This window comes from Peromyscus eremicus, chromosome 5, assembly GCF_949786415.1.
Source record: "Peromyscus eremicus chromosome 5, PerEre_H2_v1, whole genome shotgun sequence".
Lineage (NCBI taxonomy): Eukaryota > Metazoa > Chordata > Mammalia > Rodentia > Cricetidae > Peromyscus > Peromyscus eremicus.
This window is the reverse complement of record NC_081420.1, coordinates 65,194,666-65,219,712: the sequence shown is the minus strand read 5'-3', so window position 1 is coordinate 65,219,712 and position 25,047 is coordinate 65,194,666. Positions and strand designations below refer to the sequence as shown.

At 46.1% G+C, this 25,047-nt stretch overlaps 1 protein-coding gene across 2 annotated transcripts in view; it reads left to right on the top strand.

Annotated features, from left to right (window-relative positions):
* Positions 1 to 2,825: 2,825 nt before the first annotated feature.
* The window catches only part of Rsu1 (Ras suppressor protein 1), a 183,409-nt gene continuing 161,187 nt past the window's right edge, over positions 2,826 to 25,047 (top strand). The window contains exons 1-2 of one of the 2 annotated variants that reach the window (XM_059262445.1): positions 2,826 to 3,003; positions 3,174 to 3,285. In XM_059262445.1, coding sequence (XP_059118428.1) covers positions 3,177 to 3,285 — 109 coding nt within the window. In that variant the 5' untranslated portion in view covers positions 2,826 to 3,003; positions 3,174 to 3,176. The remainder of the gene's footprint in view (positions 3,004 to 3,173; positions 3,286 to 25,047) is intronic. The other variant, XM_059262444.1, reaches the window with a different exon arrangement.

Below are 25,047 nucleotides of genomic sequence, written 5' to 3'. Positions count from 1 at the left end.
TAATGGAAAGTTATACTCTGCATGACTCTGAAGGAACCCAAAGGAAATACAAATGTAGTTCAAAAAATGAAATAAAATGTAGAGAAAAGGAAATGTCTGCTTTTTGGAGAACTGAGAAAATCCCAAGGTCATAGATACACCACTCACCTGAGGGGAAATGGGACCGTAAAGCATCCTATCTGAGATAGGTCAGGTCAGAAAACAAGATCTCAGCACCAGCACCCCTTCCTTTTCCCGACACCTCATGTCCCAGCAATAAGCAGCTTAATACAGAATAGGAAGCAGCTTTCTAATTCAGTCCTCTGGGATCCAACCTATTCTCTCATAGTCTGGGGTCAGGGGTGGTACTGGAGGAAACCAGCTTTCCACTGCCCTCTGATGCCCCTCCCCCACTAACTAAGCTGAGCTTCCTTTTTAATATTCAAGATAAAGTGCACTGTCTCTCGCCAGAGCGGCTAAGTTTGGCCTTTAGGATCTGGCTGGGATACCTTTCTTAGAGGTTCGTAGAATCACATAGGGCCCTATCCTGGTTGATTTTCTGTCAATGTGGCATAAGTTAGAGTTATCTGGGAAGAGGAACCTCAGTGGAGAAAATGATGCCAGCAGAGTCCCTGTAGTTAAGTCTGTGGGGACATTTTCTTGATTAATGATTGATGTAGGTAGGGGCCCAGTCTACTGTGGGCAGGTGGGCCTGGATAGCATAAGAGAGCAGGCTGAGCAGGCCATAGGGAGCAAGCCAGTGAGCAGCACCCCCTCCATGGCATCTGCTTCCTTCCTGCCTCCATGTTCCTGCCTTGACTTCCTTCTCTGCTCAAGTGTGACCTGAGAATTCTAAGATGAAATAAACCCTCTCCTCCCCAAGTTGCTTTGGGTCATGGTGTTTATTGCAGCAGAAGAAACACTGAAAGACAGGCTCAGTGGAATCTGTGGAGACTGGAGGCATTCTTCTGACAAATACTCCAATGGAAATAGAGGCCATGACTGTTTGAGATCAGAAAACGCCATAGATGTAGGTCTTACTACTCAAAACTTCCGATTTCATTTAAAGTCCAGTTAACAGGAAGAATTTCTTCAGAAGTCTTCCATGTAGTTCCAGGGAGAGAATTTTAATGCAGCCCTGGCACTGTCCCAGGCACAAACAAGTTCCCTGTGTGACATATATAATTCACTGGAACAGTAAGAACCATCACTCCCACTTAACAGATGAGAAACATGAGTTATAGAAAACATATACAGACCCATAGTGACAGAGTTGTGATCTGTGTAACCGTGGGAAAAAGAGTCTCATATCTAAAGGACTAGATATGACTCATTAAATACGATAGTTGATGTACAGCTATAGACGCACTGGAGAGTTTTTGAAGATGTGAGTATGTATGTATTGTGTGTGTGCGTGTGTGCTGGTCACTTTGGAGACCAGAAGACATCTGATCCCCTATAGTTAGAGTTGCAGGCTGTAGTGAGCTGCCCAGTGTGGGTGCTGGGACCTGAATTTCAGTCCTCTGCAAGAGCAGCAAGCACTCTTAACCACAGAGCAAATGGCTCCTGCTCCCCCATGGGAAAATCCGATGGTGTTAAACGGGATGAAGAGACCATGGACTATTGTAATCCTACCACTTAAGAGGCAGAAGGACTGTCAAAAGTTCAAGGCCAGCCTTGGCTACCCAGTGAGTTTAAGGCTTGCGTGGGCCACATCCCAAAGTTAAGTACTGAGTTCAGAGAGCCTCCTTGTTGGTGAGCACACCAACAGACCCAGAGGGTGGGGTTCCCACTTCCAGCCTATTTTTCAGACTCTTCCAAACCTTGCCCTAATACCTCCTCATTAGGCAATTCATCGCACTTTCATTTTACATTTTGTTTTTATATTTGTTTTGTTTTTCGAGATAGGGTTTCTTTGTGTAGTTTTGCGCCTTTCCTGGAACTCGCTTTGTAGACCAGGCTGGCTTTGAACTCACAGAGATCCGCCTGCCTCTGCCTCCCGAGTGCTGGGATTAAAGGCGTGCGCCACCACCGCCAGGCTCATTTTACATTTTAAAGACATGATTGTATTAGTTACCGTCACATCACCAAGACAAAATACCTGAAGAAATACCTTAGGAGAGGGAGAATTCATTTTGACTCACATTGTCATCAGGCAATGATGGCAGGGAGGATTCAGGTGGGGCTGACTCCTCATCTTCTGGAGGGACTCTGACATGGTTGAGGTTTATTTACTGTTAGCATCTAACCCTTAGGGAGATTCCAGTTGTTTAAGACCCAGGTCAAAGGCAAAACAGGCAGACACAGAAACCTGTGCGCCTTGAGGACACGTTTTTTGGCGGAATTATTGTCTTCAGAAGCATGATCAGAATCCAGACCTCATGCCTTCACCAGCCACAGATGAAGAGGAATTCAGGGTAATAATCCCCCCCCTCCCCCCTCCCCACCACCACCACCGTGGGAGGGGAGCCGCAATGAAAGACGCAGGACAAAGAGAATAATTGACTTCTGAATTTCCCGGGATTCAATCTCCCAGCCCTCAACACAAGCTACTCTCCATTCTTCATAGCTACTCTTTTTCCAGCATTCCAAGCTAAACTTCCCTGCTTCCGCCCACAGAGCTTTGTCCTTCAGCCAATCTACTGAGCATGCGCTGAACCTAGACCGCACGCAACTCGCTGGTCCAATCCAAGTTCCAAACCCGAGGAAGATGGGCGTCCCTCAGCGTGGGGCAGAGTCTCTCAGCTTAAAAACGTGTATGATTGGCCGGCCTCGGGGTCCACATTCTTCTGTGGGCAGAGCCTCGCCCGGAGCCCCGTCTGGGAAACAGTTCTCCTAATTTGGGAAGTGTCAGGCCGGGAGGGGCGTGGGGTTGGCCGGATTTGGTGTGCGCCTGCGCCGATCGCCCGGACAGGGTGTGTTCCTCCTCCCAGATCCTGGTTTTGGCTGATCGAGTGCATCGCTTGCCACCCGAGTTCCCCCTTGCGGGCTCCCACGCACACCTGTCAACTGTTGCCCTCTGTGGTGAGTGCGCGGGGTCCGGGCCCTCCCACTCAGGACTCCGCGGTGATGCCCACTCTCCCCCAGACAGCCCCGGAGTGTGCAGCCCTGGCCTCAGCCCTTCCCACCCCCTCCCGCCCCCTACCCTCCACACTCCGGCCATCGCCCACGTGTTTTGTTGTCCTTTGCTACAGAACATGTCTAAGTCACTGAAGAAGCTGGTGGAGGAGAGCAGGGAGAAGAACCAGCCGGAAGTGGACATGAGTGACAGGGGCATCTCCAGTATGCTGGATGTCAATGGCTTGTGTAAGTTTTCGGATGGTTGCTAAGTTTGCTAAGAAACTGAGCTCCTGGGAGGAGAGTTTCAGAAGGCTTCCATCCCACCTCTGCTTGTAAACGTCACTTGTCAGGAGCCTAGTTCAGAAAGTTTGCAACCACAGTTTGTGATTGAGCCCGGTAAACCCGAGGAGAGCCTCACAGGAGGTGTGCTGCAGTTCCTTATCAGCTGTTGAGGTGGTTTCCATCGCTTCGAGGTCGAATTCCCATGCAGTGTCCCTAATAGCCACTTATATTTTTAATTTGGAAGTCACTTTTGACTCTATAGATCATGAGCCGGTGGCACTCAAAAGTTACACGATGAATAAGACTTCTTGTGCCAGGAGTGTTTTCAACATTTCCCCTTCACTATTTATTTCTGGGCCATTCTCCCATTTGCGGTCAGGCTTTGCTCATTCTTTCGCTCCAAGCTCATTATCTTGCCTCCAGTCGAATGTCCTGTTTAATCAGGGTGTTGCTTTGGGCCTTGAGTTTGTGTGACACCTATTTTATGGTGTTAACTCATCTGTAAAACTCAGCACAAGTGGGAATGACTATGAATTCCATTGCCTGTGGCCCTCCGGCAGGAGGCGGCTCCTCTCCACATCCAGAGAGTTGTCACCGTGTGTGAATATTGAAACAGTATTGCCAGAATTTAAAAAAAAAATACAAAACCCAAGTTTTCATAATTTTTAAATGTTAGGAACTAATTCTGGCATTTGAAAACACTTTCTAAGTGAGACACAACACTTCTACAGGTTGAGTGTGACTTTAGACCAGCAGTTCTCAACCTTTGGGTCACAACCGCTTTGGGGGCATATCAGATATCCTGCATATCAGCTATTTCCATTACGATTCATAACAGTAGCAAAATTACAGTTATGAAGTAGCAACGAAACAATTTTATGCTTGGGGGTCACCACAAGATGAGGATCTGTATTAAAAGGTCAAAGCGTTAGGAAGGTTGAGAACTATTGATTTCGACCCTTATAGGGTTTACAGTTGACAGTGGTGACCCCACATTCCTCGGTGGGACATACAGGGTCTGACTCTGACCTTACGCAGATCCATTTCATGATACCAGCATCCAGACCCTATTGAATAAGCTCCATTGTTTGACCTGAGCAGTCAGACCTTTCTGCCTCCAGTCTGTTGCTTCCCAGTCCCCACCCCTTCCCACCTGTAGTGTTTTAACCGAATTACCAAGAGTCAGCTCAGACATCACAGACTACGAAAAGCCTTCTCTTTCTACGTCCTTTTGTGAAAGTGGCCTTTCTTCAAGGTACAGATTACATAGGTTTTACCTGATTCATTTTTAATCCAATAGTCTCTCTTCCTCATTAGATACCAGGAGAACCAAAGCTGTGCACTATTCATGCTCGTGTTCTTGAGAATAGTGTCTGGGACGCAGTAGGTTCTCTTAAGATGCTTGATGAATGAAGCAAAGAATGACGGGTTAAGTCTGAGTTCATGAGAGCCAGAGCAGATCTAACAGCAGAGAAGCAGGGAGAGCAGCTGTGCAGAGAACTTAAAGATGGTGCAGAGCTCCCTAGGCATGAAGAGAATGAAATCGGGTTTTCTGTGAGTTTATTGTCTGCATTTGGGGCACAGGAGGGTGAATGTTGATACATCCAGGCGGAAATGGAGTTGCAGACATCTTGCATTTCGTGGCTGTTATATAGAGTCCTGCTTTGACATAGGTTTTGTACTCTTGGCATCTCGACCACGTCTTGATTTGCTTGATATGTGTTGGTCTTTTGCAGTAAGGATGGGTTTGGTGATTTTTGACACTGAATTGGCTGTTGACAATGTAGATGTACTCCCATAGCTTTGGCCTAATTCTGTGGTGATCATGAGCTTTATTTCTGGTCCCACTGGTGTAGAGGAAGGAGAGGCTAAGCAGAAGGCAGGGGACCTGGCACATCTGTGCCCTGCACATCCCCTAGTTCCCTGCCTGTGCCATCCTTCTCCATGGACGAAGTGTGAGTCTCAATTGGGCAGAGCCATTTTTATAATGTTTTGGAAGATAAGACTCCATGTAATATTAACAAATGGCAAACGTAGCTTAGCTCTTTAAATTCAGCTCCATTATCTGTTTGAAGCCTTGGCTCTTACTATAGAAGAAAAGATAGCCACTTGCTTCCTGAAAAAAAAAATGCTTCTGGCCTAACACTGTGGGATAATAAGCAAGGTCATTCTGTAATTGCTCGAACCCGAAGCTAAGGGAGAACATGGGTGCTTCTTGGAGAGATCAGTGGAGGTTTGGAAATCTCACCTCCTCTGGTAGTGTTGGTTTAAGGAAGGGCTGCCTATATGGGCTCTCTGCCGTCAGGTCTCCCAAGAACCTGGAAGATTCTAGAGTGCTCACTAGAAGCCTGTTCCTAAACTGGCTTTATTTATCAGCCCTCACTAGATAGGAGCTCAGTGGTCAAGCATTTGTGTAGAGTGTGTGCAGTGCTGGGGTTCATCCTCAGTGCCACACGAACACATTTAAAGCAGCACTCGGCATACAGTGTGTGTGTGTGTTATAGGACAGGGTTACATTGAGCATCCTGTAAGTATTCCCATACTTACTTACCGAAGTTTACCTGCCGCTGTGACTTTTTGCATGTTAGTATCCTGATTAAATATAGGAAACAAATTAACTTGCATGCAGAGAGTGACTGTTTTGTATCCTAAGCTTTCCTTTTTATTGCATTTGCTTTAATTCCTTAAAAATAATTTAATGATTCAGCTTCGAAGATAAGAAGAGAGGATTTGTATTTAGTTGAAGCATTTGAAATGCCAGTATTTCTGCTTGGGAGGTTGAGATGTATGAATAAGCACTATAACGCTTTGTTTCCTTAGATGAGGTGAATTACCTTTTTTTGTTTGTTTGTTTTTTTGAGTCAAAGTCTCAAGTAGACCAGAGTGGCCTGGACCTCAACTCCCTCCTTTTGTAGCTGAGGAGGACCCTCCTGCTTCCATCTCCCCGGTGCTGGGATTACAGGTGTGTACCCCCACACCTGGTTTATACTGTACTTGAGACACGAATGGAGGGCTTTCCGTGTGCTAGGCAAGCACTGTGCTAACCTTGCTCCATCTTCAGCAAGTAGGTTACTTTTGAAAGATGTTTGAGCTTCTATCAAAGTCTTCTGAGGGGGCACATTTCCTAAGCAGGAGGTCAGTGTTAGATACGTTCTACATTTTTCTGCCAGAGCAGAGACTAGACACTCAGATCCTACCCTGGGACATTCTTAGGAGCAAGGAGTTGAAGTTGGCTACAGTGGTTTCAGATTCTTTATCTTCCAAACCTCAAGATCCTCATTGTTGGTTGAGAATCAGCTCAGCACCCCCTCCTCCACTCGTACCCCCCTTACCCCCAGGCTTCATAGGACTGGTTTAGTTTTTAATCTGGGACTGCATTTTGAGTGCTAATGTCCACAGAGGGGCAGTGAGGTGAGCCCGATCACCTAAAACAAGATCAGTTAGACTTCGGCATCCCTGTCCCACATCACTGTTTTGTGTGCTCCCTCTAAGAACATAGATCATTTAGTGCCCTTGTGACTTGGGTCCCTATTCTTTTGAGGTTTGTTCTATTTCATCTTCTAAAATTCTTTTCTACCTAACATGGTCTTTTTAGTTTCCAGGTGTGGTCCTTCCCAAAGCCAAACAAACCAAAACAAGCTGTTTATTTTCCCCATGGAAATCTTTCCCAGGGCACCTATCTTCACCTGCTTGATAAAATTGCATTTAAGGGTTCCCATATCAGCTTCCAAGAGGCCAGGGATCCCCAACAGTATTCACAGGGACCTTGTAGGGTTTTTTTCCCCCCTCTCATTTTTTTCTATTTAAATCATTTGTGTCTTTTTAATATCTTCAAGTTTATTTTGCAAGTGCTTGAAGCATTTTCGGCCTTCCCCCCACCCCCAAGGTAGATTAAAATATTTTCCAGATCAATCTCTGAAAAGTAAGTCATGGGGGGGGATATGTGTTCTTTCTAAGGCAGTGGTTCTCAACCTGTACGTCACCACCCTTCAGGAGTCAAACTACCCTTTCAGATATTTATGTTATAATTCATAACAGTAGCAAAATTACAGTTATGAAGTAGCAATGAAAATAATTTTATGGTCGTGGTCATCACAACATGAGGAACTGTATTAAAGGGTCACAGCATCAGGAAGGTTGAGAACCAGTGGTCTAGAGGGACATGCAAAATAAACAGCCAGGACCACGGCAGCTTGCCTGTTAGACCTGCACTGGGGGGCCCTGTTGAGAATGCATGTTGTCAATCTCGGCTATCTTTGGGGCAAGTATCAGTGCGACTCTGGAAGGTTGGGCATATTTTAGCTATAATCTATTCAAATTTCTCATTTTTTTCCTCCTGTAAGTTGGTGAATAGGCCCAGCTTCATATCTGAGAGTTGCAGGGATGCCCATTTCCCTTCCCTCTACTGCAGACCCCGCCCCTTGTCTGTCAACGCTGACCAGAGAATTGATGACTTATCTGTCTAGTGACTCCATTGTTGTGTCACCTCCTCTGGAAGGCGAAGAGTCTCTTCTGGGCTCCTGTGTTTAGTGTGGTGCTGGGAAACAGTTTATGAAATGAAGAATGTGACTGCCTTTAGGGGAGAAATTGGTATTTGAAAAGTTTTTTTCACATAGTGTTTTCTGATTGTGCTTTCCCCTCTTCCTCCCTCCCCACCCAACTCCTCTCTCTCTCTCTCTCTCTCTCTCTCTCTCTCTCTCTCTCTCTCTCTCTCTCTCACAAAATAAACATTTAAAACAAAACTAACAAACAAACCCAGAAACTCATAATGATATGGCCAGATACTCCTGGACACAGGGCCTACTCTGAAGTATGGTTAATATACCCAGTGAGAAACCATTGGAGAAAATGAATTCTTCCTTTGCAAACAAGTGTAAGTTGAAGGTAGCTTCTCGTTCAGGAGTGGGAGCCTGTGTCCACTCCCTCCCTTTAGTGCTGGGACCTCATTTGGCTTGAACCTGTGCAGACCCCGTACGCGCTGCCACAGTCTGTGTGAGTTCCTGTGTGCACCTGTCCTGTTGGGTCTGGAGGACACCATTTTCTTGGAGTCTTCCATCCACTCTGGATCTTACAATCATTCTACCTCCTCTTCTGTGTAGTTTCCTGAGCTCTGGGAGGAGGGGTTTGATGAAGACATCACATTTAGGACTGAGTACTACAAAATCACCATCTGCATATTGTCCAGTTGTGGGTCTCTGTATTAGTTCCCATCTACTGCAAGAGGACGTTTCCCTGGTGATGGTTAAGCAAGGAACTGATTATGGGTAGGTATAACAGAGTGTCATTAAGGACATTTTACTGTATGTTCTTTTAGCGGAACACTGGTATTTGGTTTTCCCTTAGACCGATGGCCCATCCAGTCCCAGGTTCTTGGCCACCCAAGCAGTGTCAGGCATGGTTTCGATCTCATGGACCTTAACTCCAACTGTTTGTGCTGCTGTCACACCAGCCCCTCTCCTAGGCAGGTCGCCGTTGTAGGTTGCGGTGTTTGCAGCTGGGCTGATGTTTGCCTTTCTCCCCTGCTAGCATGCAGAGTTCCTTCAGTACCATGAGCACTAGTCAGTAGGGGTGAGGGCTCTAGGTAGGCACCAGCACCACTTTTCCGTATTTGATGAGATATGCAGGTGCTCTCCTCAGCGATAGGGTCTGACCATCAGTTTGTGGAGAATGACCAATAGCCTTGGCAATAGCCTGAGATATTTGTGGGTCTGCATGGGGCCCCTTTGCCATAGACTCGGATGTAACCCATTCCTGGCACTGGAAGTTTTCACCTGGTAGTATAAGGTTTCTAGCTAGGACAGTGTCTCCCCCATTCTTTGGTTATTCCACTTGTTTTTCTTTCATATAGGTACATATTTTAGGAAGCTTCTACAGTATAATGGCCTTTAGTATTAGTGTCCCTCCTCATATTCCTTCCCTCACCCCTCTCTTCCATCTCCTTCCTCACTTAATACTCCCGCTCCAGTCCCTCCCTCCCCCATCTCTCCTTAACAATATATTCTATTTCCCTTTCCTGAGGAGACTCACCCTTCCCCCCAGTTCCTTACTAGGTACCTAACTGCTGGGGATAGATGGATCACAACACACATATCAAAGGCCTAAAAACAAACATCCACACACAAGAGAAAACTTACAATATTATCTTCTAGGTTTCCTCACTCAGGATGAATTTTTTTCCAGCTCCATCCAATTAAATGGGAATTTCATAATTCCTTTTTTTAAACAGCTGAATAGTATTTCATTGTGTAAATGTACCACATTTCATTATCTATTGTCAGTTGATGGACATCTAGCCTATTTGTGGCTATTATGTGTAGAGCAGCAATGAACATGGATGAGCAAATAGAGTCTGTTGGGTATATGCCCAAGAGTGGTATAGCCAGATCTTGAGGTAGATCTATTCCCAGCTTTCCGTGGAACTACCACACTGATTTGCATAGTCCATAGTGACCGTACACGTTTGCACTCCCACCAGCAATGAATAAGTGTTCCCTTTTCTTGGTGTCCTTACCCAGCTTGTGCTATCACTTGTTTTATTGATCTTGGCCATTTTGACTGATGTAAGATGCAATTTTAACTTGCATTTCCCTGGTGGATAAGGATTTCAAATATTTCTTTAGATGTTTCTTGGCTATTTGTGTTTTATCCTTTGAGAATTCTCTGCTTAGTTCTGTACCCGGTTTTTAAAATTGGGTTGTTTTCTTGAGATTGTTTTAGACTTAGTGAAGAAATTTAGGGGCGTTGCAGTAGACAGTAATCAGGGAAGATGAGCAGCAGTTCTGTCCCTCCATAGAGGTTTCTCTCAGTGTTTAGAGGGGTAGTTCACAACCATCAGGATAAGATAGAAGTTCTAAATTATATATCTATATCTATATATCTATATCTATATATATCATTAAATACTGTAAACATTTCATTTCAATAAGGAATGAAGATAAAGAGAAGATGTGACCTTTTTGGTGTGACTGGACTAGTAACGGCATTTTCTAGTAAGTGTTTGATACTTCAGCTCCAATTGGCGGTGACTTTTTGTTTTGTGACTAGATTGTCTATGGAGCCCAGGCTGGACTTGAGTTTATGATCCCTCTGCTTCAGCCTCCCCATACACTGCCATGCCTAGCGGTGGTGCCCTAAGAATCTTATTTATTTATTTTTAGTTACAAGCTGGGGTAAATAGACAAATCATTAGGCTGCTCTGAGCCTCGGTTCCTCATGTATAGACTGAGAATATTTAGTCTTTCTTTCCTAGGGCCTGCAGAGTACCCAGTATACCACTTTGTGTATACCTATTGTATATATTGGTGAAATTATTAAGGCCACTTCACATAGTTAAAAGGGAGATTTATTTAGTGGCGTAACTTACAAATGAAGGGATAGGTAGGTTGCAGGGTCTGGGAAAGACATAGTGCAGTCCGGTGGTGTTCTCTGAAGAGCTCTGCTCGGTCTACCTCCAGCATCCAGGGTCCAGGAAACAAGAGAAGGTGGCGCATCTGGATCTTGGGTCTTTAGGGCCCTCTCTTGGCCCCGCCTTGTAGGCATGATAGTTACCAAAGCCTCAATAGGGGTTGGAACTTCCAGACCAAAGCTGAAATGGCTACCCACTACAGTATATATCCAGTATATATAAAGGGAGCCCTTTAAAAGTAGTGCCCAGCCGGGCGGTGGTGGCGCACGCCTTTAATCCCAGCACTCGGGAGGCAGAGCCAGGCGGATCTCTGTGAGTTCGAGGCCAGCCTGGGCTACCAAGTGAGTTCCAGGAAAAGGCGCAAAGCTACACAGAGAAACCCTGTCTCAAAAAAACAAAAAACAAAACAAAACAAAACAAAAAAAAGAGTAGTGCCCAGCATGAAAATGCATTTAGTCAGTAGCTGCCACATAGCATATGACATTTTAACTAACATTTGGAAACTTGTCAAGTTTTTAAAGTGTATTTGTGATTCTCAACAGAACCTGAGCCACAAGCACATAGCTAAAGTCCTGAGAATGTCCCACATTTATAAATGTATTTACTTGTATGTGTGTCTGTTTATATGTGTGTATATATGTGTATATACTACAGCATGCATGCTACAGGACAGTTTGCTGTACCATGTGAGTCCCAGGGATTGAACTCAAGTCCTCAGGCTTGGGGGCAAGTGCTATTATCCACTGAGCCATTTCCTTATCCCACGCTCTTACTTTTAAAATTGTTCTGTGACTGTGTGAAAATTTACAGCAATTTTTATGATTTGGAGGTATAAGGGGCGGGTTCATATCCATTGTTTTTGCTCACTGGTCCTGTTTCTCACCATCCTGGCACTCGCTACCCCATTCCTCACCGTGTTCAAAATCCCCGGAAGTCGGATAGCTGTGTACTGTGTGCCATGGTCAGAAGCAGCTGTGTGCTCACACTGGCAAGTCCAGAGCTGTGATGGTCCAGGAGCAGATAGGGGACAGTGAGGGCCATCCACGGGACTTTAGCTGTGATGTGTTTGTGGCTCGGGTTCTGTTGAGAACAACAAATGCATTTTAAAAACTCGGCAAGTTGTCAACTATTAGTTAAAATACCGTGTATCATGTAGCAGCTGCTGACTGAATGCATTTTCACCTTGGACACTACTCTTAAGGATTTTCTTTATGTTGAATCTTTATCCAGTGATAAATTAATATTTACTGTATTAAGACCATACAGTGTGGTACTGGATAATAAAGCAGATTTCCCCATAAAACATTATGCCACTCACCTCTTTGCCATTATACCAGCTGTTAGAATGTGAATCAGTGTTAGAAACAGCGTGAATAATGGCTGAAAGTAACCTTTGACCCACATCTACACTTTCCTGAAAGAAAGCCTTGTTCTCTGCATGTGAGATCTGCTAAGACACTGAGAATGCTGGAGGTGTATCATGCCTGAAAAAGGCCTCCTGCATTTAGGTTAGGGAATTGGCACGGGTTGACTTATATCCGATTTTTCAGAGCAGAAGAGGTAGTGGCTGAGGAAGGGTCCAGCTGTGTTACAGTTTGACCAGTAGGGGTCAGTGTTGAGCTGCTTCTAGGAAGCGTGTTTCCTTGAGCCCTGCTGCTGCCTTCCGGGTTGCTTTGTAAGCCTCTCACCTTACTTTTTTGTACCACCTAATGGCACGTCACCTGCGTCACCTCACAGGCGAGGGGAATCTCACCCATGGTAAGACTGCGGTCTGAAACACCTTCTGTGTTGGTGCCTTCAAACCTCCTCACAACAGGCAGGATCCAGTACAGTCTTCAGTCTTCAGCGTGTGTGTGTGTGTGTGTGTGTGTGTGTGTGTGTGTGTGTGTGTGTGTGTTGGGGGCGGAGGAGGTGATGTTTAATCATGGAAAACAGTGATTTGATTTAGAGTGTTGGAAAAGTCAAAAAGAAAAAATGCTATGTTACTTCTATTTTCTTAAGTTTCTAGAACTACTATAAACAAAATGCCAAAGATCGGGTTCCTTCAACAACAGAGATGCAGTGTCTCATTGGAAGTCCAAAATGAGATGTTAGCAGGGTTCATTGCTCGGAGGCATCTCCGCCTGGCTCACAGATGTCTGTCTTCCTCCTTTGTCCTCAGATCCTCAGATGAGCTTTCCTCTGACCGTGCGCACTCCTGGTGTCCTGTATCCAGCTCCCTCTTCTCTTGAGGACAGTGGTCAGCTTGGATCAGGGCCCATCTGAGCACTGCACCTCAGCTCCCTTAACTCTGTAAAGATCCTCTCTGCAAACAGTCTTACTCCAGGGACCTGGAGGTCCCGGCTCAGGCAGGGATTTGGGTCACATGATGACACCTCTACTGTCTGCATTAGAGGTTCTCACTGAAATGCCCCCAAGAGCTCCTTTCCTGACAAAATTGGGTGCATGGCATCTTTGCCAGACTTCTTCAGATGGGCGGCTCTGTAGTCCATAGCATCGAGGTAGTGGGTGTGGAAGTGAAGCTTGCATCTGAGTGGTGCTGGCACCTTTTCTCTTTAGTACTGTGCTATATTGTTTTCCAGCCTTGCACTGCCAAAAAGTACCAGGCCTGGACGGATGTTAAAGAGGAGAAAACAGCACATTATCTCCCGGGGCTGACTGGGCCCGGCCCACCCACCTTTCAAGGCTTTCAACTTTAGTTTTCTTTTGGTTATTTTATTTTATTTTTTAAAGTTTACATACAATATATTTTGATCATATTCTCTCCCCTGCCCCAATTACACTTAGATCTCTCCACCCACCAACCCAGCTTTATGTTCTCTCTTTCTTAAAATGTATTCTTTTGTGTGCTGGGGGGAAGGGACTAGGGTTACTGGTAATTGAACTTGGGGCCTCCTGCGTGCCGAGTGGCCACTCAGCTGCTGAACTATAGCTGTAGGTCATTTTCAGAATGTTTTATTTTTAAGATAGGGTCTCAATAAGTAGTCCAGGTGGCTTGGACTTTCTCTGTCACCCAGATAGGCCATGAACATGTACTGTGCTCTGCCTCAGCCTGCTGAGAGACGGAGATTAAAAGCCCACCTCCCCATGCTTGGTTTAGTTTCATAGTTCCTTCAAACACCGTGCTAGGCTTATAAAGTAGTGCCCCCAGCCAGCTCAGCCACCCGGGATTATACAGTCGCTACGGGGTGTTGGGTGGAGACAACACGGAAGCAGGGTGATCTCCGCTGGAGCACAGCTGCCTGGCCACTCCCTTGCTTTGGGGTTTCCTGAGAACCCATCAGCCCTCACTGAGTTTGATGACCAGGGGTGAGATCTTTTGTTCATTCAATAATTCATTGTGTGATAACTTTTTCTATTGTATATCTTAATTCATTCCCCCCCCCCCTCTTTCAATTTAGCACATTAGCTTCTGGCAATCTATACATCAAGGTGCTAGAAAAGACCGTGCTGGGGAGATGCTGGTTCATGTGCTGATAGAATAAACCAGAATGACAGTGAGTCCTAATGACTTAGAGCTTTTGAACAGCGGTTTGTGACCCCTTTGGGAGTCTGACGACCCTTTCACAGAGGGCACCTAAGACCATCAGAAAACACAGATATTTACATTACAGTTAATAACCATAACAAGATTACAGTTCTGAAGTAGCAATGAAAAGATTTTATGGTTGGGGGTCACCACCACATGAGGAACTGTATTAAAGGAAAACAGCATCAGGAAGGTTGAGGACCACTCTTGAAGATCTTCCTGTTCCCATACGCTTCTCTGTGTTCTTCAGGCTCAGAATAGTTTTTAATATTTAAAATCGAACAGGGCCAAATGAGTGATATGTATCATCAGATCACATGTCTCATTGGAAGGGGAATTTGACTTCTGGGAGAGTCGAGAGTGGACATGACTCTGAGCCATGTGAGGGGAAGAGGGCCACGAGAGAGGGGAGAGCAGCTGCTGACCAAGAGGGGCAGCCTGGGCCGAGAGCCTGGCCTAGAGCATAGATGAAGGACCAGGTGACTCACATAGCTGGATTATATAGGGAAGGGTGACCCAGCCCCTGGGCTGGAGAAGTTTAGGGTGGGAGCTGGTATGCTGAACAAGGACCACAATCAACGTGCTAACATGGAGGGGGAAACCCCAGGAGGCCTCATCCATAGACAAAAAAACTACAGGCAACTAAGGGATGCTGAGAATGGGAGAAATGGTCTTCCTCCGGGAAGAGCACACCAACTGGTTATTCAGTGCCACATGGTCAGCCCTGAAAACATTTTCTTTTCCAGCTTTGAATGTTTAAGTTTTCAGGCCAGGTCATATATTTATTATTTAACATATTTATTTGTTTTCTACATATTGTGCCCTTTGTTAAGAAGATAACATGCCAAATATATATGTATATGTGTATATGCATATTGTGTATGTGGTGTGTGTGTTACCTCTCTAGACAGTCAAGCTGGCCTGTAACTCACTATGTAGCCAGGCTGCCCTCAAACTCATGATCCTCCTGCGTCTTCCTCTGGATGCTGGTATTACAGGCATGTATCACCATGCTTGGCTTTGCAGTATTTTAAAACATTTATGCTCACATTTATCATGTACCACTGTGTAAACTCTCTTACAGATTACTTTTTAAACTCATGGTCCATGTAATGATAATGATGATCTAGTTAATGGCTGGGGAAACATGTTAAGTGAGCCTAAGCAGCAGCCAGTCTGTGGTAGGATTTGAATCAAGGCCTCCAGAATCTAGGAGCCATAGTCTTGGCTTCCTCTGTTTCCTTGTTCCTACGAACTTTTCTGACAAGTTATGTACAAATTCCACGGAGGAGACAAAGATAAATGACTAATTGAGCAAGTGAGCTTCATGCCTGATGCCAAGCTGTTCCTGCCTGGATGGGCTAGTGGCTTCATGGATGCTGACCTACCCATGTTCCTATCATTTGAGCTGAGGAAATTGGAACTCTTTCCCTAAAACATTTGCACATACCTCTTAAAAGATGCTGTCATAAACACCTGATTAAGGACTTTGCGTGCTCTGTGCATTGAAAGCAGTACATTCCAGCGTTCACAGCAAAGGACAGCACATTGACATCATCTCAGGAGTCCCTCCCAGTCACCATCCCTTCAGGGGATGAGAAGCATAAATGAATGCTGCCTGCTCTTGTGTATATGGTGGTGGTGGGGATAGCACCTAATGCCCTTCTCTAATCCAGTAGCTTGTCAGTATGTCTGTGTGCTTTGTCATTTGTATGCAGTCGGTTGGAGACACCGTTTGTTTAACTAGCCCATCAACCAGATGGGCATTTGAGCAGTGCTTTGGGGTGGATGTGAAATGTCCCACAAAGGTTTAATTCCTGTCCTGGTGCTTTTGGGGGGTGGTAGAAACTTTAAGATGCAGGTAGGCTCTGAGAGGCAGTTATTGTGGCATACCCTTTAAGGGGATTTGAGTCTGCAACCCTTTCTGCTTGATTTTTATCTCCTAACCAGGATTTCAGCAGATTTGTTCCAGCCTCAAAGCAACAGGCTGCTGTGGTTGATATATTGTGCACCCCAATAAACTTATCTGGGGGTCAGAGAACAGAACAGCCACAATATTAAACATAGAGGTTAGGCAGTGGTAACACATTGCCTTTAATCCTAGCATTCCAGAGGCAGAGATCCGGATCTCTGTGAGTTCAAGGCCACACCGGAAACAGCCAGGTATGGTGACTCACGCCTTTAATCCCAGGAAGTGATGGCAAGAAGCAGAAAGGTATATAAGACGTGAGGACCAGGAACTAGGTCTGGTTAAGCTTTCGGGCTTTCGAGAAGCAGTTCAGCTGAGATCAATTTGGATGAGGACACAGAAGCTTCCAGTCTGAGGAAACAGGATCAGCTGAGGAATTGCAAGGTGAACAAGCCACAGAACAAGAAGATCTGCTTCTCTGATCTTCCATTGTTGACCCCAGTACCTGGCTCCAGGTTTGTTTTTATTAATAAGACCTCTTAAGATTCGTGTTACAGGCTGCCTTAGTCACTGTTCCATTACTGTGGAGAGACACCATGACCAAAGCGACTCTTATAAAGGAAAACATTTAACTGGGGACTGGCTTACAGTTTCCGAGACGTAGTCCATTATTATCCTGGCAGGGAAGATGGCAGCATTCATGACACTGGGGCAGTAGTTGAGAGTTACATCCTCATCCACAGGCACCAGACAGAGAGAGACTGAGCCTGGCTTGGCTTTTGAGACTTCAAAGCCACACACCCCTCCCCTTCCCCCTCACCCCATGACACACTTCCTCCAACAAGGCCATACCTCCTGGGGGCCATTCTTATTTTAAACCTCCACAAGGGCTGAGCATCCAGGAGTTGAAACCTCCAGAATGTGAACCCAGATCAGCCTATTCTGGAGTGTGTTCCATCAGTACAGTAACACAAAGCTATCTACCACAGGTATTCTCCAGGTAGGGCTGTTATAAACAGTGCTGCTGTGAGCATATGGAGATACGTTTTGGTGAGCATATGCGTGCACTTCTGTTGGTTAAATACCAAGGAGCAAATTGCTGGGTGGTGGAATGTGCATCCATATGCTTTTGAAAATACAAAGTGCGAATCACCAAACTAGGGGAAATATTTGAGAAGTATATGGCTGGCCTGCACTAAGCACTCTTAATGTATAGTGGGTTTTTAAATGGCACTAGCCAGGCCAAATAAGACACTTTCTAGAACATTGCCCGTTTCCAAGCAGTCTTTTCACATCTTGGACCCCTCTCTGAGAAGTCCATCTGATCTATACAGGAGGCTTCCGAACATGGCTGTATAACAGCGTCACTTGGGGAACCACTAATGTCGAGTGCAGCCCATACCCCAGACCAAGAACTGTGAAGGTCTGGTGTGGCTCCAGTGTCAGGTTTTGCATTGAAAAGTAAGTTTTGCTTCTGTACAGGCTGGTCTTGTCCTAGTTACTGTGAGAAGCTCAGATTATTCATGCGGGGAGCCCCCTCTAGCCCCCTCTAGTTCTCCGGTCCTTTGGACAAGAATATACTCTTTAGTAATTTCCGTGCGTTCTGGAGTGGCTTAGCTTCTTTGGCTGTTGCTGTTCTAAAATACCCTGATAAAAGCAACTGACAGCAGACACTTTGCTCCTGCTCCCTGTCCCGGTGGCCGGAGCTTGAAGCAGGGATCACGTAGTGCCCAGGGCTGGGAAGCAGAGAGCTTTACATGCAGGCGTGTGTGCTCTGTTCTATTCAGTACAGGACCCCCTGCCCAAGGAATACTATTTTTGTATTCTGTCCTATATTTCATTTTAATCAATGTATGGGTTTTGCTTTCATTTCCGCTTTTCCTTTTTTTATATTTCAAGTTAGTTTTACTATTAAAATTTCCCACCTTCTGTTGTCTCCAAAAACGTAACCGCTCACGAATAAATGAGCCCTCCTCCGCTCTGTACCTTCCCTCTGCTGGGTCTCTCGATTTCTGTCTTGCCCAGTCTTGGTTCTAGGCTCCGTCTTGATAGGAAGCCCTTGGTGGTCATTTTCCAGGTCGTGGGCTAGACCCGCCCCACCCCTCAGCTCTAACAGGCCTTCCCCTGCTTTTGGAATGGACAGTCCTTCTTCCTTTCAGCGGCCCTTCTGTCTGTCTGCTGAACTTCCGACTGGGTTCGGTTGGCTGTCATGGCGTTGTCTGCTCTCAGGTTTGTAGATACTGGTTTGTCTTTCCTTCAGCACACCCATATTTACATCATTGATGTTGTCTACCTTCCTTTAGTTTGGAATTTGTAAACTGAAGTTTTGTAGACTTTGAATTTTCTTCGTCTTGTTACAATTACAATTTTCTTTGTTTTATTGGAATCATTTATTTGTGTATGTCCATGTGTGTATGAGTCTGTGTGTGTGTGTGTGTGCGCGTGTGTGGCTGGTGCTCATGGATGGTGTGGTGTACCTGTGGAGCTCAGAGGACAACCTGCACCATCTGGCTGTGTATTTTCACCATGTCGGTTCTGGGGATTGTACTTCGGTCATCAGGTTCGGCCTCCAGCACTTTTTCACCATGTCGGTTCTGGGGATTGTGCTTCGGTCATCAGGTTCGGCTTCAGCACCTTTACTCCTGAATCATCCTCTCGGTTCACTGTGTGTGCTGAAATGTGCAGATTGAACTTACATGTTCAGGCTTGTTAGCAAGCGCCCTTACCCCCTGAGCCATTCTACCTAGTTACTGTGTGGGTTTGAACATGGGGACTGAGAGTCCTTGAGATGTGTTCTTGTGTTGTTCCATCTTCCCAGAACTCTCATTTTGTTTTCAGTCTAGCAGAAGCAGGAGGTGGTTGATGGGCTTTCCCCCCCTACTACGGGCCCTGTGTCACCCCCCCAGCAGGCCCTGTGTCACCCCCCAGCAGGCCCTGTCCCCTCCAGCAGGCCCTGTGTCACCCCCCCAGCAGGCCCTGTTCCCTCCAGCAGGCCCTGTGTCACCCCCCCCAGCAGGCCCTGTGTCACCCCCCAGCAGGCCCTGTGTCACCCCCAGCAGGCCCTGTGTCACCCCCCAGTAGACCCTGTGTCACCCCCCAGCAGGCCCTGTCCCCTCCAGCAGGCCCTGTCACCCCCCAGCAGGCCCTGTGTCACCCCCCAGTAGACCCTGTGTCACCCCCCCAGCAGGCCCTGTCCCCCCCAGCAGGTCCTGTCACCCCCCAGTAGACCCTGTGTCACCCCCCAGCAGACCCTGTCACCCCCCCAGCAGGCCCCATGTCCCCCCCAGCAGGCCCTGTGTCACCCCCCAGTAGACCCTGTGTCACCCCCCCAGCAGGCCCTGTGTCCCCCCAGCAGGCCCTGTCACCCCCCAGCAGGCCCTGTGTCACCCCCAGCAGGCCCTGTCACCCCCCAGCAGGCCCTGTCACCCCCAGCAGGTCCTGTCCTCCCCCCCAGCAGGCCCTGTGTCACCCCCAGCAGGCCCTGTCACCCCCCAGCAGGCCCCATGTCCCCCCCAGCAGGCCCTGTGTCACCCCCCAGCAGGCCCCATGTCCCCCCCAGCAGACCCTGTGTCCCCCCCAGCAGGCCCTGTGTCACCCCCCCCCCCAGCAGGCCCTGTCACCCCCCAGCAGGCCCCGTGTCCCCCCCAGCAGGCCCTGTGTCATCTCCCCTCACTGCACACCCTGTCACTCCCTCCCCTCCCGACTGCCCCCTTCAATGCTGGCCCCTTGTCAGTCGTGCCCTAAGATCTGGGGACTGGGATCTTTGGCTTCATCCACCCGGCCTCCTGCTCTGTAGCACAGGTTCTCTGCAGTGAGGTTTCCTCTACCCTTCTCTACTTGCTGTGAGATCCGTCACTTGGAGTCCAGGGTACACTCTGTACACAAGAGACCCATACATGATGGCTTGAAGAAAACAGAGCTCTCTTTTATATCAGAGTCCGAGGCAGCTGTCGGAAGTTAGTAAACATCTCTGGTCATCGTGGTACTCAGGGATCTCAGGTTCTTTCTAGGTCCCTTTGTGTGACGCTTGGGGCCAGTGGCTGGCCCTTGGCCGTCTTAACTTGTTAAGCTTTTGGATGTGGAGTGTCTCTGTTTGTAAGGGACCTAGATCACCTGCCTCAGTTTCTCTTGGCAAGAATTCACTATGCAGTCCCAGGATATGTTATGCTTTGTGCTGTCCCATGGTCAGTGTGTCAAGTTGTTCTGATGTGAACCTTATGTATCTGGGAGATTCATCTAGAAGGGCCAACAAAACAGGATCCCTAGAGTCCTTACATGTTGATGGCAAACACAGATCTGTGCCATTTTACTGGGAAGCCAGTTTTATTCAACTTCTTGAAACACTGTAACTATGTTATCCTGTTTTCTGGTGCAAAAGTTACTGCTGTCCAAAAGCCTGATGATAATCTCATTTTATTTCATATGTAAACCATTGTTTTTTTTTTCCCCTATATGCCGAGATTTTAACATTTTTCTTTAAGTCCGATTGTATTAGACTCTGGTGGCTGCTGTAACCAAATACCACAAATGTGCTTCCTTAGAACATCAGAAATCATTTTATTCCCAGGTCTGGAATCCATAAATCAAGGTATCCACAAGACCACACCCACCAGAAGCTGTAGGGGAGGGATCTGGGTATTGGCATGGTCACCAGGTAGTTCAGCCTCCCACTGAAACATTGCCACAGGAGGGGGAAAAGGTGAGTGTGGGTAGAGAAGACAAACTCTGGTTAATCCTCTCCCTCTGCTGCTCACTGTCATCCTTTCCTTGTTAGAACCTTCGCCTCTCTAGAGAAAATGAGATTCTTTTCAATGTTGATTCTTTTTGTGATTCTTCAAGTACCTCTAGAGTTGACTGAAGGAGTGAGCTTTCTTTAAATAGAAGTTCCTTGTGGTCTGAATTAATTACTTTTCATTGCTGTGCCTAAAGTACCTGGCAGAAACATCTTTAGGAAGGAGAGCTATTTTGGCTCACGATTTCAGAAGTTTTAGTCCATCGTGAAGGTGAATTCATAGAAGGAGGAGCAGCACGAGGCTGGTCACACCACAGTGGTGCTCAGAAAAGTAGGGGAGGCAATCAAGGAAAACCTGGCCCCAAGGATCCATCTCCTTAAAGTTCCACAGCCTTCCAAAACAGTGCCAGCCATTGGGGACCAAGTGTTTGAACGTGTGAACCTGGGTGGGATATTTCATATTCAAACCATGACATCTTCCGTTAAGTATCTCAACTTGACGTTGGTCGGATGTCATTACATGATTCACTTTGTGCCTTGGTACTTGACTTCGTCTTTGTGGAGATGAGAGAAGTATGGTTCTGCTCAGGTGAAGGCTAATGTGTTTGTGGAGTTGTAGTAGCTGGTGCCGAGCAGACACTCAAGAGCCTCACCACGAGCCGTCATTAGAGTTTGTATCCACTAAGCTGAGCCCTAGCCTCTCTTGAAGATTTGGATATGCAGGCTTGCACATGGCAGGGGTTAGGAGGTGAAGAATCAAATACCCGAGTGCTGAGGATTTGATGGGAGCTTATAGACACCGTGAGTGACATCTCTATGTGTTAAGGGGGACAGGAAGGTGGAGAGGATTGTAGCAGGGTTGTGGGAAAACATGCATGTACGAAAGAAACCAGAGGAGGGTCTGCTGCTGCTGCCTGGAAAAGCAGACGCACGTGGACTTGGTCAATTATGAGGAGCATTGTTATGGTCTAATGTGCACTCTCTCCTACAGGTGTATCTGTTTAAGGGTTTGATCTCCAGGTGGTGGCGCTCTTTGTGGAGGTAGTAGAAACCTTAGCAGCTGGTGCTTAGCTGGAGGAAGTGTGTCACTGGGGTTCTGCCACTGGTGGTTTTGCCTGGCTCCTACTTCTTGATTCCTCGTTCTGATTCCTGTCCATCTGCTGTGAATTGCTCTGCTTCTGCAGACCCTCCTCTGAGAACCACAAGGTTCTTGTCATATCAGAAGGTCAGATTCCATCTCTTGATTCCTTGTCCATGCAGGGGGCTCGCCTTGCCTCTACCAGGGGAATATGGACTGGGTTCAAGTGAGATATGTAGAAGAAAGCTGAAGTAGAGGAAGAGAGCTATAGCCCAGGGAGGGCAACCAATGAATAGGAATGTCAAGATCAGACCTGGTAAGACAGAACCTCTCTGCCCCCTTGTACGCAACAGCAGCAAGTCGAGCTGTGAGGTTCCATCGGGACTGAGAAGCACTATGCTATCTAATGGACTTCAGCAAGAAGCCACACCAGTGGACCTAAGCTCGCTTTTATCCTTTGTCTGACAAACAGTTGAGTGAATGGTGCATTTGTGCGTTGTACATTTGGGGGCAGAAGATAGTGTTAGGAACCAACCAGTTTCTTCTTTGGGTAGGTTTAGAAGCTTCTCTCTGCCTCAGAGCTCTGCAGCCATGAGCAAGTCACTTGACTTCTCTTGGTCTCGTTTTCCTTGTCTGAATTTGGGAGAGGTGTAGGAAATGTGACCATTACTTTATAGGGTTGTTTTGAGGCCATGGTGAAGTTAAAATTCTTAGATCTGTGCCTGCCATGTTGTAAGCATTTGGTAAACATTCAGTATTATTATTATCCCAACACAGCATATTGATGTCATGGGTCCTGCACAAATATTAATTCCTCTTTCTTTCATTCTTGCCACAGAATCAAATACTTTAATTCAGCCTTTCATTTTAACATGAGGAATTTGTGCTCTGGGGGGATCTAGTGATTGTCCCCAGCTCTCGTGGCATTAGGACGTGGATTCACACTGCCTGGATCTGTGCCCTCTGCTTTCAGTTCAGTTCTTTTATGTAACTCTCATATTTTCTTCAAGATAGAATTTTTCCATTCAGGTTTATACTATTTTTATTATGATAAGATTTTCTACCGTCTTATAAAGAACACTCCGACCAAGTGTGAATATTATTTTCTCAGTTTTGAAACAATAAACTCAAGTTAAGAATCGAGAAACCAGGATGTAGTCTCAGTTCTGATTCTAGTGCTCTACGAACTCTTACGGAATAAAACAAACAAACCAGTACACGGATCTCGTATCCTCTGATTTCAAACATGCTGCAGTTTGAGTGTGGCCCCCAAACTTCCTGTGCTAGCAGCTTCATCCAGCTACCAACAGTGTTGGGAAACAGGTCCTAAAAAGAGGGTCTGAAGTCTTTGGTGAGTCAGTTAATGGCATCTCCGGAGTGCTAGTCTCCCTGAGAAGGGGTTGTTATGAAACTGGATTGGTTCCTCTGGTCCTTTCGCCCTCCCCTCTCTTGTCCTTCTGCTTTCTGCCCTGGAATTATTCAGTCAGCCATTCTTATGTAGATTCAGGCCTTTGAGCATGAACTTTCTAGATTGTAGAAATAAATTATTATGTTTAATTGAGATTATAATATAATTACATCACCCCCCCTTTTTGTTCCCTGGAAGCCATCCTATGTACCCTCCCCCCATTCTCTGTTTCAAATCCATGGCTTCTTTTTTCTGTATTTTAAATTACCCACTCCAAGGCATTTGATTATAACACAAAATGACTAAGATATAGATTTCTTAGGCTCCAATATTCTGTAATTGTCCAGTAGCTTTTCCTGCAACCAGGACAGGAAAGGGTTAATTATTCTTACAGGCTACAGTCCATCATGAGGAAAGCCAGGGCAGGAACTCCAGGCAGGAGCTTGAAGCAGAAACCCTGGAGGAAGGCTGCTTACTGACCCGCTCTCTGGCTTCTCTGCAAGTAGCCTTTTAATGCAGCTCAGGCCCTCCTGCCTAGGGATGGTACTGCCCAAGGGAAGCTGGGTCCTCCATCATTAGGTAGTAATCAAGGAACATGCCCCACAGGATGCCCACAGGCCAGCTGGTGTAGGCAGTTCCTAAACTGAGGTTCCTTCTGCCCAGGAGACTCTAGTGTGGGGCAAGTTGATAAGAAAAACTAACCAGTGAAGTAACTATAGTTTCTAAAAATACATATTTATATTACACAGATGTCACAGTTTATGCTGAAAAAAAGTTAGTTGATGCAAATAAGCAACACAAAAGAAAAGGAAGTAAAGGAGGAGATGGAAGTTGGAGGGTAGATATGGGATTATGTTGACTTTGGTTCTTGAAGATTTTCTTACCTGAAACTCTTTTTTAGGCATTTTTCTTTTAATGCGCTCTTCTATTCCGTGTGGCTCTACTTGTCCTTATATTAGTCAGGGTTCTCCAGAGAAACAGAAATGGTCAGTTTTGTACAGACGTGTACAGGCCTATTAGGAGAGCCGTCCCATGAGGTCATAGAGGCTGAGGAGTCATATGGTCTGCCATCCACAAGATGGAAAGTTAGAGACATCGGTGGTTAATCAGACTAGGACCTGAGAACCAGAGAAAGGGGTGTGGTGAGTGGTGTAATCCCAGAGACTGAGGGCTCAGCAGCCAGACGCTGTCATGAGCAAGATGGGAGATGGATGTGCCAGCTCCAGAAGAGGAGAATCTGCTCATCCCCTCCATTCTTGTTCTGTTCTGACCCTGAGCAAGCCAGTTGTTTGAAATCCTGGAAGACCCAAGGCTCTCAGTTAGTGACCTGATTGTGATGTTTTTTTTCCTTGCTCCTGGAGCAGAAAGAGGTATCACATTTTTATTCAGTTGTCCTCTGTAATAATCTGTGTTCTTGTTGAATGAAGGACAAGGTAACCAGAGTAGACTAACCCTTTATATTAAATGGTAACCTTAAAAAAAAAAAAAACTTAGCAGTTTGCAAATCTGAATAATAATTAGCTGTGAAATGAAGAAAAACTTTCATACCACACTGATTTTTGTTTAAAGTTGTAAATTATGAGTGAAATCCAAAATAAATATTTTTATGATTCTGAGTGTGTTGGTGAATATGTTTGAGTTATATCTCAGTAACTGACATTTTAT